Source organism: Pongo abelii, chromosome 12 (genome assembly GCF_028885655.2).
Source record: "Pongo abelii isolate AG06213 chromosome 12, NHGRI_mPonAbe1-v2.0_pri, whole genome shotgun sequence".
Lineage (NCBI taxonomy): Eukaryota > Metazoa > Chordata > Mammalia > Primates > Hominidae > Pongo > Pongo abelii.
Genome location: NC_071997.2, coordinates 31,877,806 through 31,895,840, shown reverse-complemented (window position 1 = coordinate 31,895,840; position 18,035 = coordinate 31,877,806). Strand labels below are relative to the sequence as shown.

The 18,035-nt window shown below is 38.8% G+C and overlaps 1 protein-coding gene across 50 annotated transcripts in view; it reads right to left on the bottom strand.

The window, feature by feature from the left end:
• The window catches only part of MAP4K4 (mitogen-activated protein kinase kinase kinase kinase 4), a 190,912-nt gene that overhangs the window by 5,427 nt on the left and 167,450 nt on the right, over positions 1-18,035 (bottom strand). For 32 of the 50 annotated variants that reach the window (XM_054547354.2, XM_054547357.2, XM_054547355.2 and 29 more), the window contains 8 exons: positions 16,350-16,525; positions 15,732-15,852; positions 14,456-14,647; positions 12,375-12,492; positions 11,887-12,057; positions 8,968-9,111; positions 3,436-3,570; positions 818-918 (listed from right to left, as the gene is read on the bottom strand). In XM_054547354.2, coding sequence (XP_054403329.1) covers positions 818-918; positions 3,436-3,570; positions 8,968-9,111; positions 11,887-12,057; positions 12,375-12,492; positions 14,456-14,647; positions 15,732-15,852; positions 16,350-16,525 — 1,158 coding nt within the window. The remainder of the gene's footprint in view (positions 1-817; positions 919-3,435; positions 3,571-8,967; positions 9,112-11,886; positions 12,058-12,374; positions 12,493-14,455; positions 14,648-15,731; positions 15,853-16,349; positions 16,526-18,035) is intronic. The other 18 variants (XM_054547365.2, XM_054547366.2, XM_063713369.1 and 15 more) reach the window with 1 other exon arrangement.

Sequence of the window (18,035 nt, the reverse complement as noted above, 5' to 3'; positions counted from 1 at the left end):
ATATTGTAACTCCATCTATCCTGCTTCACTGGGAAATCAAGCAGTAAGCAATCCAAAAATACAAATTTTGCAAATAAATGAAACTTACCCCTTCAACAAAATATAAAAAAACTATTCTAAAAAGCCAATCACCAGGCAATGTGGGGTATATTTGTAAATTTCATGAGTATTTTTGTGAACTCACAAATGAAAACAGTCCTAATTTTAAGACTAAGTACTCAATCATTTACTTTCCTAAAACTGTATACATGCAAAACGGCAAAAACATCTTAATTTATACATTAGTTCAGATGTTATATCTGAGTTTTTTATTGAAACAAAAATGGAATCATATGAAATATTTTAACTTTTTTCACTTAGTATATAATAATGTTCTGTCATTAGAATTTCTGTAATTTAATTTTTAATTAGTATTTTATGAACAGATATATCTTAAAACTGCCTGTTAGACACAGTTTTGTTATAAAAAACACATCTAAATCTTTACACGCATCCGTGACTCAGGTGAAGGTCACCTTTTTAACTGAAGGCTGGAAGTGCTGTTCTCTTTTCCTCTGTGAACACACTGCCACATCGATTAAAGTGTCTACCCAACATTTATCTCTCTCTCCTTCTCACTCTGTGGGCTTAGAAAGCAGATTAACTAAGCTTATGACATTACATTAGAAATGGTTTCTTATGATAAAGTTATATGCCATATTAGCACATAGCTTTTATGTTAGCAATTTTAACATTCAGACTTTTCAAACTTATTCCCTGACTCTTGGTTGCAGCTTGAATGGCCAATACTACTTTTAAATTCACTTGATGTTGTTACCTTAAAGGCCATAAATTTGTGATATGGCTTTGGTGCCCACGCATAGACTTCCACAGAACTCTTCAAAGCAATCACCAGAAATTTGATTCTTTCATATTTTACTGAAGAGCAGCAAATAAAAAAGCAAGAGAAGCACAGGTCAGTATCAACATAGCCCTCTAAACTGTTTAAGTTGTCTTCTGCAAACTTTATAAATATGCCTTCTATTCATCCAAACAAGCAGGGGAAAAATTCAGAGAGATCACACCTCACAGTTTCCTTTTCCAGCTCTTTAATGTATTTTGACCATCAATGAGTACTTTCGCTAATGATCCTAATCTTCTTATAATAGATTCCAAGATATTTTATAATCAAGGACAATGCCAGGTATACTACCCTAAAGTCTTCAAGGGCTTAGTATTACTCCAAATGAGTAACAACATGATTAATCAGCCAAGAGACTCCTGAAACACACAGAGAGACCGAGGTCCTCCTTACAACTTTCCCTAGTCCTGCATGGGGCTCACACAGACTGAGGAAGAAAAAAGGCTTATACTAAAATATTCATGAGTCTTGAATTCTACCAACAGAAGTATCTGTGAACAAGTCCAAGTATCACTAAGACCATTTCCTGATCTACAGAAGTAGTAAAACTGCCTCCTTCCCATAGCTATTTTGGTGCCCTTACTGCCAAGCAACTCTGCCAAAACAGGTACTCCCAGGGGTCCTTGAGTACCTGTGACTTACTAATGCAGATCCCTGATTTCTTTACAAGCTAACATCACACCGCTACTTGATTCCTTCTTTGTGCATGAGCGGGAACTTGTTAACTGATAACTCCCCTTGTTAAACTCTATATATTACCACTGTTTAAATAAATCAATAAATGAACATTAAGACACAAAGGTTTATAAGAATCTGACAAAACCAGTACTGTTTCATAGACTTCTGCGATGATAGAAATTCTCCATATCTGTACTGCTAATATGATAACCACCACACACGGGGCTATTGCACACTTAGAATGTACTAGTGCCACTGAGGAGCTAAATTTTAAGGTTTCTTTAATTTTTATTAATTTAATATACATTTAAATAGCTCCCTATTCTTGGTGGCAACCATAATGACAACGAATGAATGATATTACCCACACTTATCTCCTGAAAATACTTGTGATTCATTCTGTATGAGTGACAGGCCTGAAGGCCTACTGTTTTGTTCTGGGGAAAAGCCCAACAGACTTTTAACCCGTCTGCCTCTTGCTCCCCCTGCAGGATAATCTATTCATGTACATTTCATCTGTTATGAGCTGTTTCATTACATTTAGCCTTAGATGATTTTAGTTATACCTCAACACATAAAAATACTTCACATAAACACAGAAAACCCTAATACTAAAATCTATCCTAAGCAGACAGTTCTACTTTCCCGTATCATCAGAACTGTCTGAGATACTGAGGCAGCTCCCACAATCACCATTAACCCATGAGCTGAGGGGTGCAGACAGACTACACCAACAAGACAATGCCAAGCATGACAACATCCCTTGGAACAGAGGAACTGATGATGTATATATTTTCATAAACATAGAAAAAAGAAAACACGTAAGCAGAAACAAACATTCAATAGGCCCGTAACATTAATCAGTTTTAGGTATATAGATAAACTTCCTGTTTAAATTCTGTTAGACTATAACATCTTTCCTATAAAACTTTAATTTGGCTAAGGTCCATTATTTCTCCTGTATGTCTAACATTAGTGCCAGTATTTTGGTTTTTTCGTATGTAAAAAAAAAAAAAAATTGTTTTGATTAGCTGGGTGTGGTGGCAGGTGCCTATAATCCCAGCTATTCAGGAGGCTGAAGCAGGAGAATCACTCGAACCCGGGAGTTGGAGGTTGCAGTGAGCTGAGATCGCGCCATTGCATTCCAGCCTGGGCAACAAGAGCAAAACTCCATCTCAAAAAAAAAAAAAAAACAAAAAAAAACAAAACAGTTTTGGTTTTGTTCCTGTGAGATTTTACTTCATGAGAATCACTGCTTCATGCCAAGGAGAAAAAACAATACAATTGCCATAAAACACTGACTGGCCAGCTGGGCTCACTTACTAGTGAGGAGCATAGTAGCTGTGCACAGGCACTTAATTCAAAATGGCAGGCCATAAGCCCTTGAGTCAAACTCTCAAACATTCTTATCAGTGCCTGCCAAGGACCTCCAGACCTCTAAGTGGAGAATAAGCCCGGCATGTAAAAAAGGACTCAAGTCAGCTGGCTTCCGCTGACAAGATTTCCTTAAAGAGGTTACTGTGAACCACATCTTACAGAGGAGAAGAATGTGGACTGTCAAAGAGGAGGAGTGGAAAGACTCTCACAAGATGCACAGCGTTGGGGAGACTGAGGGCGGAGTGAGTTGCAGGGATGAACTCTGTTACACATATAGGTGCACAGAGGGAGTAAGACAATGTCTAGATGAGACTTCAAGATTAGAATGTGCCTTGGAAACAGAACACCAGAAATGATCCACGTGTTTCAGAAACAAGTTTATTATTACAAACTTCAAAAAACCTGTGAAAATTTAAAGTTTAAAATTCAAACTCTAATCAAACTCCGGAAAAACAAAATATGACGCTTCTAGAACTTACCAACTTTATAATGTACACATCCTTCCAAATCCCCTACGGTTGTCCATCCCTGCTTCTTCTCAACTTCTGGATCATTGTGAAGTATTTTATTTCTTAACCAGGACAAATAGTAGACACGTAACTTATCCTTTTTGCCTAGCAAAATAAATATAAATATTTTACATGCATATTCAGAAGTAGGTCTCATCATTAATAACAATAGTAACCAAAAGAAATCAATCACTTAAGGCCAGGACTTAAACCTAGTGAAAGGCAAGTCACAAGTTGGAGATGTGTACCACAGAAACAGCTGACAAGGGAGTCATAATCCAGAATATGTAAAGAACTCCTATAAATCAAATAGAACAGGAGATAACAATAGAAAAACTGGACGTGCCACTATAACTGGAACTTTGCAAAAGAAGTGATCTCACAGACACACAAAAAGATGCTCGTTCTCAACAGTAATAACGTGTGTTAAAACAGTAATAAGATGATTTCATACACCTATCAGAATGTCTAGAATTCAAAAGACTGACAATATCAAAGGTAGGCAAGGTGTGGAACAACTAGAAACTTCAGAAATTAGTGTTGTAAACTGTTAGAACTGTTTTTGTAAGTTTGGCACATCTATTAAAGTAGAATATGTGCATATCTTACATATGGTCTGGTAATCTCTCTCCTAATATAAATGTATGTGTATGCCCCCAAGTACAACAAAAGGAATGTTCATAGCAGCATGGTTCCTAATAGCCACAAACAGGAAACAATAATGTCTGAATGGATAGTAAAATGAGTAAATACATTGTGGTGTAGTCATCTAAAGGAACAAAGAGACTACAGCTACAAGCAACAACAACAAAAATGATGGTGGGCAAAGTCAGCCACACACATCAACAAGCTAAGAAGAAAAATCATATGATCATATCAACAGATGCAGAAAAACATCTGACAAAACCCAACACCTACTTATAATAAAAACTTTCAGAGAAATAGGAATAGAGGGGGAACTGCCTCAATTTGACAAGAAACATCTACCATAAAACCTTACAGCTAACATCATACATAATGGCAAGAAACTAGATGCTTTCCTCGTAAGACAGAGAACAAGGGAAGGATTTCCCTTCTCATAACTCCTAGTAAATGTTATATTGGGTGTCCTAGCTAATGCAATTAGACAAAAAAGGGAAATAAAAGGTACAAGGACTGGGGAGGAAGAAATAAAACTGTCTTTCTTCACAGAAGACATGACTGTCTAGGTAGAAAATCCTGAAGAATCAACCAAAAAAACTCCAAAACCAACCAACCAACCAAAAACCCTGCTGGAACTAATAAGCGATTATAGCAAGAATTATAGCAAGGTTGCAGGATACAAACCTAATAAAATAAAACAGTGAGTCACTTTCCTGTATTTCCTGTATACCAGCAACAAATCATTAGAATCTGAAATTAAGACTACAACACCATTTATACTAGTACTTAAAAAAACAAAATGGGTATAATAAATCTAATGTAATTAGCCCTTTGCTAGTTTTACTTACGGAAAACTACAAATTCTGATGAAATCAAAGAAGAACTAAATAAATGGAGAGAGATTTCCATGTTAATGGATACAACAGTCAATATTGTCAAGACATCAGTACTTTCCAACTTGATCCACAGAGTCAATGCAATTCTCATCAAAATCCCAAGTTATTTTGTACATATCAATAAGCTGACTCTAGAGGCAAAAGACCCAATACAGTCCACATAATATTAAAAAAGAACAAAGTTGAAAGACTGACAGTACCTGACTTCAAGATTTACTATAAATCTACAGTAATCAAAACAGTGTGGTTATTAGCACAAAAAGAGACAAATAGATAAATGGGGAAAAATAGAGCCCAGAAATAGAACTATACACCAGGCGCGGTGGCTCACGCCTGTAATCCCAGTACTTTATGGGGCAGAGATGGGCGGATCACGAGGTCAGGAGCTTGAGACCAGCCTGACCAACATGGTGAAACCCCGTCTCTACTAAAAATAGAAAAATTAGCCAGGCGTGGTGGCACATGCCTATAATCCCAGCTACTCGGGAGGCTGAGGCAGGAGAATCGCTTGAACCCGGGAGGCAGAGGTTGTAGTGAGCTGAGATCTCACCACTGCACTCCAGCCTGGATGACAGATTGAGACTCCGTCTCAAAAAAAAAAAATAGAACTATACAAATATAGCAGTAATCTACAAAGGAGCACAAGCAATTCAATGGAGAAAGGTTAGTCTTTTTAATGAATGCTGCTGCAACAACTAGATATCCATAGGCAAAAGAAAATAAATCTACACAAACTTTGAAACTTTCACAAAAATCAATTCAAAATGGATTGTGGACCTAAATGTGAAACACAAAGCTATAAAGCAGATTCTAGAAGGTAACAGAAGAAAATCCAAGTGACTCTGGATTTGGCAATGACTTTTTAGATACAATACCAGAAGCACAATTCATGAAAGAAAACACTAGTAAGTTGGACTTCACTAAAATTAAAAACTTCTCTTCTGCAAAAGACACCATTCCACAGCATGAACAAACAAGCCACAAACTGGCAGAAAATATCTGCAAAACACATACCTGATCAGAAATTTAGATCCAAAATACATGAAGAACTCTTAAAACTCAACAATAAGCAAGCAACAATCCAATTACAAAATGGATTAAAGATAGAATACCTCACCAGAAGACATACAAACATAAGAAAAGATGTACCATACGTCATTAGGAAACTGCAAATTAAAATGAGATACACCTATTAATTCCTACACCCCTTCAGAATGGCTAAACTGCAAAATACTGAAAAAACATTTAGAAAAGGTCTACTTAAAAAAAAAAAAAAAAAAAAAAGCAGCAGCTGTCACTGGAACACATACTGTTTTACCATTATATAAAATCCGTTCAATGAAGGCAAAATCAACCTAACGTGTTCAAAGTCCGGACAGTGCTTGCCTCTGGGGGCAGTCCCTGGGTGGCTTCACAGGGCAGTTTTGGGGTGCTGGCAATGTTCCATGTCTTCACCAGGGTGGGGCTATCTGGATGGATTCTGCGTGTGACAGCTCATTGATCTGTATGCTTATCTGTACTTTCTGTGTATATCATACTTCAGTATAATCCTTTTAACTTTTGGGGAACTGTTTGCAGGAAAATATTCAATATATGTTAAGAGAAGAAAAAGACCACACAGTTTTATATATAATGTTTTGTTTCCATCTTGTGAGATATATTTACAGAAAAGAGAAGAGGGAAATATAAAATGTTAACAAGAGTTATCTCTGAGATGGGGGTGACATTTTGTTTTATTCTTCCTAAGTTTTTTCTATTTTTGAAGCTTCCTACAATTGACATGTACTACATTTATGATTGTGAAAACCATTAAAAGTTACTAAGGAAGGAAAAAAAAAAAAACAGAAAAGTAGACCAAAAAATGATTACTGGTATCAGCTGATTATAATTATTAATTTTTTTTTTTTTTTGGAGACAGGCTCTCACTCTGTCACCCAGGCTGGAGTGCAGTAGTGCTATCACAGCTCACTGCAGCCTCAACATCCCAGGCAAAAGCAATCCTCCTGCCTTGGCCTCTCAAATTGCTGGGATTACAGGCATACACCACTGCACCTGGTCTTAGCTGAGTATTGATCCCCATGAATTGTCTTGTTTCACTGGATCATTAAACGCAGATTTGTTTTCTCCAACTTAAAAAACTACCATCCATCAGCACTCTAGTTTTAAATGGCTGTTTCCTCATTTAAGTATAAATAGTGAAATTTTTGCATTTCAAGAAACTCCTTTACTTAACAACCAAAAGCATATATTAGAAGTAAAATAACTTCAAGCAAATATGTTACATAACAAGCTTGTACTAACAAGCAGATAATTAAATAAAAATCACTGGTGGTATCATAAGTGATTATAATATCATAGGTGACTGTAAGTAGTGGTATATAAGACTCATTTAAAGTCTTATAATTTTGCATGCCATCTGACCAAGCAATAGCACTAATTATTAGGAAATTATGATCTATGCAACATGGTATGTGCCTGAAGGTTAAGTAAGCTACAAGGATATCCGTGAAAAATGTTCACGAGAGAAAAAAAGGAATATACCTAAAGGGCAACGAGAGAAGATAAGTAAATACATTTTAACGCATCTATGCAAGGAAACACCCTCTAGCCATATAAAATGGAGGCCATGGAAGGACGTTCAATGGCATGGAGAAAGCAGACTACGTGTTTTGGACAATCAGGCCTGGATGGGATACACCCTAACTTCAGGACAGAGGCTGCCATGGACAGGTAGATGTGGGAGGAACGGGGATGCTGACTTTATGTACAACAGTGTACTGCAACAACTGTCCAAACTGGCTAGTTATAGTTAGTACTTGGGTGCCACTATCCTCTCTATGTTTGAAATATTGTATAACCATTTTTATGCAGATTTTTTCCCTTAAGTATATAGTGAGTGTGGTGTATGCTTAAAAAACTGGAATTTAAAAACTTATAAAAGTTAAAAGATATGATCTCTGGATGATTTTACTTTTTATTTCTTGTAGTTGTTTTCCTGTAGTAGTTTATATTATACAATTTATACTAAGAAAAATGCTCTTCTTAAAAAGAGACATAATTGGCCGGGTGCGATGGCTCATGCCTGTAATCCCAGCACTCTGGGAGGCCAAGGTGGGCAGATCATAAGGTCAGGAGATCAAGACCATCCTGGCTAACATGGTGAAACCCTGTCTCTACTAAAAATACAAAAAATCAGCCGGGCGTGGTGGGAAGTGCCTGTAGTCCCAGCTACTTGGGAGGCTGAGGCAGGAGAATGGTGTGAACCTGGGAGATGGAGCTTGCAGTGAGCGGAGATCGTGCCACTGCACTCCAGCCTGGGTGACAGAGTGAGACTCCGTCTCAAAAAATAAATAAATAAATAAGTAAAAAAGAGACATAATTGTGTTACACATAATAAAAACCATAATACAATACTTTTACAATAATGGCAAAGAATACTTCCTTTTGCAAGTACAAAAATTAGCTGGGCATGGTGGCACTTGCCTGTAGTCCCAGCTACTCAGGAGGCTGAGGCAGGAGTATTGCTTGAACCCGGGAGGCGGAGCTTGCAGTGAGCCAAGATCACGCCACTGCACTCCAGCCTGGCGACACAGCAAGACTCCATCTCAAAAAAAAAAAAAAAAAAAAAAAAAGGCTGGTGGAAAGGAGTGGACACAGACCTACATATTGGATAAGGCAAATGAAATCTAACAAGCAACTGGGCAGAGAGGGCAGTGAGAGATGCCAGTGAGAAAGAACACATTCATACGCTTCTCAAGACTGCTTTCGGAGGAGCCAGAGATCAAATGTGCATGTGTGTTGCCTCTGAATACGTCTTCAAGTTCACATTATTGTCAAGTCTCAATGTGGTTGTACCTTATTTAGCCAGTACATCAGCGAATGAGCTAACTGAAGTTTAGTGTGTAAAGCTACAATATTGTTAAGATGGTGTCACATATTCTTGCTTTACAAAACAAACACTCACCAGATATTGTCACCAAGACATTCAAGCCCTCAAGTACGTCCATTTGTTGAAATCGTCTTCGGTTGATCAGAGGATAGACCTTCCCTTGGCCACTTCTGTCCAGCAGCATCAGGCCACTCTCTGTACCCACTAGCAAATTCACTCCTGTTTCAGGGACACAGAAAGGCCTCAATTTTATGCTGTGCTTGGCAAATCCCCAGGTTGTATAGAAAGGATAACATCATCTATTTGGAAAAAAGTGCAGCTTCCTTAATTCACCCAGAAGAAGAAATCCTTAAAATAGTCAAAGGTTAAACAGTTAAAGTAACCAATCCTGCAACACATCACCATGTAGCAATGATGCTGACGTATTTAAACATAAGAAAGGATAAGGGAAAGAACAAGAAACCCTCATCCCATCAATTTCCTTAATAATCCATTAGTTGCTAGTTCTTCCTCAGTTCTTCGAGAATGTTATATGCTGATTATTTCCTATCTTTACAGACTCTATGTCTAATTAGCCACATCACACATTTGAACAAACCTTCATCTGATACCATGATCCCTTTGTGCTTCCTCATCTTTCATTGGCAAATCTCTGGAATGGGCCATATAAATGCAGCCCTCAAATCCTTAACAGCTTATGATTCGGCTTCCATCACTCACATTTAAGCTTTTCTTAAAAATCGCTTTCCACCATCATCAAGAAACAACTGTAGTCAGTTCTCTTGTCCCTCCATTTCTTAGGACTATCAAAATATTGTGATTTGATATTTGACTCACCCTACTTCTCTAACCTTGTACTGTCACAGTCTCCACACTCTTCTGCTGTGATGTGACGCCTCCTTCCTTGTTTCCACACCTGCCCTCTGCTTCTTCAGTGGAGACATTTCCACTGCTGTCCATCTGGTGACACACACCCACCTGTGCGTGAGTGTGCCTCAGAACCACTAACTCCTAATTCCACGCTGCTACTTTGCCTCCTGCTTTCCACCCACTGCAGATCTCTACTGAAACTAGCCTCGTGACTTGGCCATTTCTATCAACAGCTCCCAAGCTGCTCTGCAAAACTAGCTAAAACTGGCCACTAGAGTCAGAGAAAACCTCTTCTCTGTCCCTCCTTTCCCTTTCCTCTGCTCTCACAATTGTTCAGCCTTTGGCAACCTTTTAAGTGACGGATAGAGACCTTAATTAAGGTTGTTAAAGGAGCTTCTCTCCACTTTCTCATGATGTACATCCAATCAATCCTAATCTTGCTAAAATACTCAAGTCATGACTATCTTCAAAAACTACATATTCCATGTAGAAATTGTTTCAAAAGCCTTGGACTGGCATCTAAGACTGCCTGCCCCTTGGCCAAAGCACTTCTCCCTCTTGATCATTCATGTATTTCCCCAAATGCTCTTGTTCCTTGATCTAGAACCTTCACTGTCAGAATCACCTTTGTAACATGTAGCACAAACGACCTCACATTCCTAGGGAATTGGGCACATATCTGTGTGTACTGATTTCCTCAGTCATAAACTCCCCAAGACAAGGAATAAAGTATTTGTGTAGAGAGAGTGAGGGGGAAGAATATCATGGCACATACACGCATGCCCGCACCCACCCACACCCTATTTCCAGATAATTTGAAATAAATAATTGTGATGGCATTGCGACAACAACCCTCCTAGAGCCCTCTCTCAGTTCATGCCTGGTCCTTAATGAGTTGATTGAGTTGGGATTATCCCAACATTTGGAGGACAGTATCTACCCAAGCAATGCTTGTGGGCATAGTGACTTAACGCTTAGAGATTAAAAAAAAAAAAAAAAAAAAAAAAATGCTGTACAACTAAAAAGATTATCAGTATAAGAAAAATATTTAAATATGTAATATGTGATTCATTTTCATATAATTTTATTCTTGAGGTTGGCCATTCTGCCCTGACTATATCCTTGTCAAGGTGGAACTTATTTGAATATTATGCTTATGTTTTCCCTGCATATATCTAGGCAAGTTGATCTAAAACAGCTTAGAAATTATTGGTAGAAAAGACAGATATTTATTGATAGAACTGCTGCCAGACAGATACCATTTCAAAGGTTCTATTTTACACAATATTTTGATATTTTCCTGGTCAATCTTCAGTATCAAGTAGATTTTTTTAAACTTGTATGTCAAGAATCTGGTAATAACTACACAAAATATGGGCCTTGTGAAGAAATCCTTTTATGTGTGTTTCTAAAAACTAACATATAAACATCAACCTCAAGATTTTACAGTGAGAAAGAATGAGGGAGTAACAAGATAAAGCTGAAGACTCTTTTCAAAACACAAAAGCTGCAGGTATTGTGGCACTTACACTCTGTCTTCTACTTCTCCATGATATATTTCCAAGTTGTATAATTGTACAGTTGTATAATTTTATAAAGTACTGAATGCTAATAGTCAAAAGAATACAGTCACTGTAAAGTACTTGGAAATTACGAGCATGAAAAATGAAAAACACTGGGTTGCATGTTGCAGTAAGTTTTTATAAATATACTTCTCCAACATTTCCACTGCTAGATATGATTGAATTTTATAGGGAAAACAGTCAACCCCAGGGTTCAGGGGTACAATGTACACTATTGAGTATAATGGGCTGATGGTTACACTAAAAACCCAGACTTTACTGCTATACAATATATCCATGTAACAAAACTACTACAAAAATTTGTTTAATAAAAATAAAATGGAGATTAATCATGCCAATATTTGACAGTTAAAATGAGTGCAAGCATATACATGTACCACATCAGTCTGCTAATATACCACTCTGCATATGACAGGAGATGGGCATCATAGAAGTCTTCCATCCTGTCTATCCACAAACTATTCAATGCAGTACTTCTCTAGGAGACCAGCCACCGCTCAGAATAAAAATGAATGTGTTGGAGTAGTGGCTAGACACCTACCCCATAAGGCAGCACACAGAATCTCAGAGTTAAACCTTTTCTTGTATTTACGAATCTCCGGGGTGTCACTCTGTGGCCTAGTGTTGGTAGGATTCACGTTGACCACTGAGCCTTTCCGGGTAGGATCTTGCCTTATGGCTTCCGGTCTCATCCCATCACAGGAAAATCCCACTGAAACACAATATATTTGAAATTATTTTCTGTACACACACACAATGCCTGCTTCCCCTTCCCCAGTATACTTCAAGTAAATATTCATGTGGTATAACCAACACTTTGTCAAAGAGAAGAAATCTGTAAGCAAGGTATATGGAAAAAGGAAATGGACTCTGCATCTCATTGCAAATAAGGTAATACAACTGCGATGGGAAGTTTCTGTACCCAAGGTCTGTGCCTGTGAACAACCAGCTACACCTAAGCCACCCAAAAGAGCAACTCAAAGATAAAGTCCCATTTGTCAGCTGCTTTCTTGTTGCTACTGTACTTACCCACAGAAGTCACTGTTGTTCCGCTAGATGGAGAAATCTGTAGTAATCTGGGGTCTATAAAAGGTGTAAAGGAGGAGGAAGATTTGTGTTTCTGGAGTGTGCTACTAGCGGACTGAGTCTGCAATGTAAATTTCAATGTTATTAATACAACTGGCATTTTAAAAATGAACATTAAAAATACACATTTCAATTCACTTCTATATTGCACTATTTCCCAATACTTTGCTCTAGTTGTCTTGCATCATTCCCCCAAAAAATGCTCTGCGGGGAGCTTCCACATGGCATAGCACCCCTCAGGGCAGCTTTACCTAGAACCACTGCAGGAGCCATATCTCTACCAGAGACATTGCTCACTTACAAAGCGGTGCTGCAAGCTACCAATGAAATCTACACTTCGTGTGCCTAGCTTTAAAAAAAAATTAAGTAAATACTTATAATGAAACTCCTAAAGGAGGTCTGAAATGTCTTGATCTCAATTCACCAATTTCTGAATTTATTCTCCTACCCAAGAATCCAAATAATCTATGCTGGAATATTGGCAATTGTTAATAATTGTAGTTATTTTAAATTGAGCCTCTTGCCAGAAAGCTACAGAAGCTTTGGCTACTGTTGTTTTAGGTGCATCATCATTAAACCCATACCAAATGAGGACTCATTAGTGAAAGGTGCAAATGACAAAAGAAGGCATATCTTTTTTATCTTTTAGGAGCACTAGTGTTTTGGTTAATAATGTAACTTAAGACAAAAAAACACAAAGAAAGTGAAACAAATTGTTAAGTGGAAATGTAATGACAATTAAAAACAAAACAAACAGAAAAATAAATTTGCCGGTTTAGTGAGTTAAGGGTTATAGTAGAATACTGCACATTAGAGCGAAATGGAGCAAAGTTTAAAATATAAATATAAGGAAGAATGTGAGTGTAGGTGGGATATATATCTCAGGAGAAAAAAGGAACATGTCTGATCAAGTGCTTTTGTCCTGTACCATTGGACCCCCTCCATGGACATCTGAGAGTCACCATGTCCTAGAGCCCACCATGCCCTCCCCTAAGCTTCCCACCTGAACATCTGTTCCCTGGCAGCTTCCCTCCCTGTCCCATGAGTCAGTGGCCAGTCTAGCCGATGCCAAGCCTGTCTAGGAAGCAGCTGACTTGCCCCTGCTCCTCAGGAGGAGAGGATTTTTCTGATTCTTTCTAACCTTCCTCAACTGGTAGATAAAGGCACTTAAACCAAATCTTCTGTGGAATCAAATCACTTGTTTAATTCAATACGGGTGCTCAAGTGGGCTATGCCACTACACCTGGCGTATAACCCTGTTCAAAGAGCAAAGAATCACCCAGACTGAGCTAACACCCAGACCGAGCACCACAACCAAGCCTTCAAAGGAGCACACAGATTTCCCACACAAAATTTTAAATTAAAAACAAGCTCAAACCTTTGTCCTTCTTGCTTAACATCCTAATTTTTTCTAGGTTTCCCAAAAATAATTTGGCTTCTAAACCTCTGAGTGATTGTAAATTTCAAAGAACGAAATCCTTAACAGGGTTGGTGAAAACAAGTAAGAGTAATCAACCAACAACCCACCCCCCAAACAAGAAAAAAAAAAAAATCAGTTCTGTTTGAAAGAGATTCCTGTACAGGATCACAAGTTTGTCCAGATAAGGCCAAGCCTGCAGAACCAAATCTTCCTATATTTTATTTATTAGATAAAAAGAATGAAAAAGGCAGATTCCACAAATAACTATAAGAATTTCATGCCAAATACATAATATGGGTCTGAGGACACAGCAATCATTTTATTTAGATTTTTAAAGAATAAACTAGATAAAGCCATGCAACTATACTTATCTACAGAACAGTAAACAGTGAACTGGCAAGTTTAGGGGAGCTGATCTAGGGTTAAGGGGTTTATATGCAGATCTGAAACATGTTACTTGGGGTTGGGGAGAAGGGTAGGTGACAGAGAAAGCAGGGTGGGAAGGGAAAGGGTGAGGGTGTTGGAAAGGTCTCCTTTGCAAACTAACTCCTAGGCAGTGCTGGTCTAACCCCAGGAAAGCAGCCAGCTGTGGTGCGAGACATACCTCATTAGCAGTGAGCTTGTCCTGGGGTGTCTGTGGGGACATGGTGGGTGTCGGCTGGCTGGAGGATGGGGAAGAGGAGGTGGAGGAAGTGGAGGAGGAATGGCTTTGCTGTAAGAGATCTGGCAAGAGGTGAATGCGACCGGCAAAGCCATTGCTCTCATGATGGCTGGCACGCTTTTGGTCAACTGTACTCTGTAGAAAAAACAGGCACACTTGTCTCGCTCAAGCGCTGCTGAAATTGCCTATGGCCCTATTGATAACCGCTTTGTTTAAGGTGCTGTGTGACTTATAAACTCTGCTAAATTACCAAGGAAAAACCAAAGAAATTAGCCTGAACTGCTCACACTTCCTCACCAAATACCTAACTTGAGCCAACAGAATTCAAAGTACCTAATCTGGTGGCTGCACGACTCAAGCAGTGAGTGTTTAATCTGGTTTATCTGTTGTGCTAGCTTCTGTTACCAAAACCAGTATCCCTTTTTTTTTTTCTTTTTAAATCTTTCTTTGTAAAGCTCCAGAAAGTACCTGTGGATTCTCTGAATCCTGGTCTTTTCCATGTTCTTCCTACTTTCCATCCGAATGCACTGCCATAGCATGAAACACACTTAGGGCAAAGTCCAAAATACTAAATAGGTGCCCTGTTCTATTTAAATGAGAAGCGTATCACTTTAATTAAGTCTAAGCTAAGAAATGAACAGACAGTTATAAAGCTTAGTGATCCAAACTGAGCATATCTGGGTGGCACACATTTCATTATTCAACAAGTGAGAAAACTAACATTTTGGAACATAGAAGAGAAACCTCCCGAACCCTTCTGCTCTCCAAGTCTCTGGGCCTGTGATGAGGCTCGTCCTGCCTGCCTCACCCGCTCCCACTGTGGCACTGCAGACACTCAGAGCCCAGTGTGCTCTGCAGAGCCATGGTGGCTGCTCTGCCAGACTCCAGACCTGCTTCCTCACTCTGCGAGCCTGTTTAAGGACTCCCTGTGGCTTCTCTCCCACTCAGACATAGACTGTGAGACTCAGCGTGGTGCTTAAATGAGGGCTGCCGCAGACATGCAGAGGAGCAGCGATGTGGGGTGGAGATTACTCGCTACCTTCTGGGCATGCAGTACACACCTGCCTCCCTAGCCCCCGACACTCGACACTTGACCCTCTGGGACTTGTTAACATGAAAACAGATGATGATGGAGAAACAGCATGAGTGAGTGAATGAGCAAGTGGGTTAATGACCACAGGAGAAGCTCAGCCTCTGACGACAGAGAAGACACGGGTACCTGGCGGACGATTAGAGTGCCCTCCTTGGATGGGGTCATGGCCGGCTCACTTTCTACATCATCATGGACAATCATGGTTTTCACAGATTCCGTTTCACCATTGCTCAAATTCAGAGATGACCTATGGAGAAAAAGTCCAGAAGTGAAAGGCCTTAATCTCTGGAGTCAAGGAGATCCGGTTTAGGCTTTTTGCCTTCTCAAAATCAAAACATGAGATGACGCCACCGATATAAAGCCTCCTCCAAAAAAGCAACTGCTTAGCTTTCTCCCTTTAACAAAGAATTTCTTTCCAGCGCCATTTGTTTCTGAGCAAAAACTTAGAATGAATAATTATGGCTAATTAAAGTAGTTATACCAAACTGAAATTTCCCCTGGATCATATATCCTCAAATCAAAAGGAAAAAATAGAGTACACGCTGGGGTGCTGGGGGAAGCACTGACACATGCACACACCAACGAAGAGAAGGGGAAACACAAGGAGGCCTGCTGCTGAATCCACGAGAACTACATAGTAAGTGCTCATGGGGTCACAGAATAGTCTAGGAACAACTAGGTCCCAGTGGAAAGCAGGTTCTGAGAGAACAGTCTCATCTGCTCTAAAAGAGACCAGGGACTGACGCTGCTCTGGTGTCCTCTGGTCCTGAGGTGGACTCGTCAGCCCCTTCCTGCTCCACATCGTCGTCCTCCTCATCCGTCGTCCCCGACTCCTCACTGGATGAGGAGTAGTCCGTTACTTTGTGAGGTGGCCGTACATCTTCCACTGCTCGAAGCTCTTTGGCCAGTGCGGTCAGATCCTAAAGCAAAGGACAGAAAAGAGAGAGTAAGGCAAGCAGGGGCAGGGACAGGAGAAGATGAGAAGTTCTTTAACCATAAATTGCCACAATGTCACAGTTTTGTAAGACTTTTGTAGTTACCCAGTTTCATAAGAAAGTGAGCTCCTATGGCTTTTGATAGAAAAGACCAAAGAAAGTCAAGAGAGAGATAAAAAAAAAAAATAGAAGACACCAAAAAAAAGTCAAACATGTCATACACAGTTCAAATCCCATGACAATAAAAAAAGATCTGCTTATGATAAGCTGATAGTATTATTGTTGTTTTTTAATATGAGGTAAAATTCTAGATCAACAAATGTATATACACAGACTCTTGGACTTTGTTTTAAGGACATCTCCCTATATGACAAAGTCTTCTTTAGACTCATATAAAAGGTTTTGAGGGATACATTTTTATTTTACTTCAACTTTTATTATTAAAAACTTCAAAGCTCTAAGGTTTAATATTTAATGTTTTTATTTACTAGTTATAGGATATTTATGAAATTTTAGTAATAAATATTAATATTTTACTAAAATCAACATTTTAGGTTTAATATTTTATTAACAAAAGTTGTAGAAACATAACTTCCCTCCCAAAACTCTTTAAATCAGGCCTATGTAACAAGAGGCTTGCTTTCTGGACTGCCCCCTTTTTAAAGAAGACTTTGTCATATAGGCATGTGTCTTTACACCAAAGCTCAAGGATCTGTGTATATACATTTGTTGATCTAGAATTTTACCTCATACTGAAAAAACAAAAAACTTCAAACCTACATTAAAATGAAAGAAGAGTGAAGTGAGCACTAGGATGCCACTGACATCTCACTTCACCGACTGTTCACAACCTGCCACATTCATGGACAAGTCCGTGACACATGAAGAGACAGTGCGACCCTGAGTGCTGGGGGCAGGAGGCTGTGGGCGTCCCTATCGCCCTCCTTCAAGCCTTACCCACATCACCCTGTAACACCACATATGAAACGGAACATCCAAAAGAAATCAATAGTGGAATTTGTTCAAAAGGCTTAGTTTCCCTTTACTCTTCCACACTGAGATACTCTAAGACTCAATCAATCCACCAAATATAATTTTCAAGAGTGATTACTATTTATACTCCACATTTTCAAATAAAACTCCAAATTCATCTTTTTTGGGGAATTTTATGTAAAAGTAATCACTTTTTTAAAAGGCAGTCTATGTAGCTCTTTTTGTCTTTAATTTCTAGCAGTTCCAACTTGGTTTTCTATTTTTTTCATAGTTGAGAATGTTTCTTTTCTTTGAGCTTGAGCCACTGAAATAACAGTGATGGGCTCTGAGTCTTGCTATTAGTATTTCGTGGTTATAGCTGAAGCTTTTTAAACAGTTACTCAAAAAAGCTACATTTAACAACAATAAATACAGCAAATGTTATGTTAAGAAAACTGGAGTAAAATTTAAGGTTTTTAAATTCTAGAAAAGAACAAGAAGTCAAGTTGAGGAAGGAGCAGGA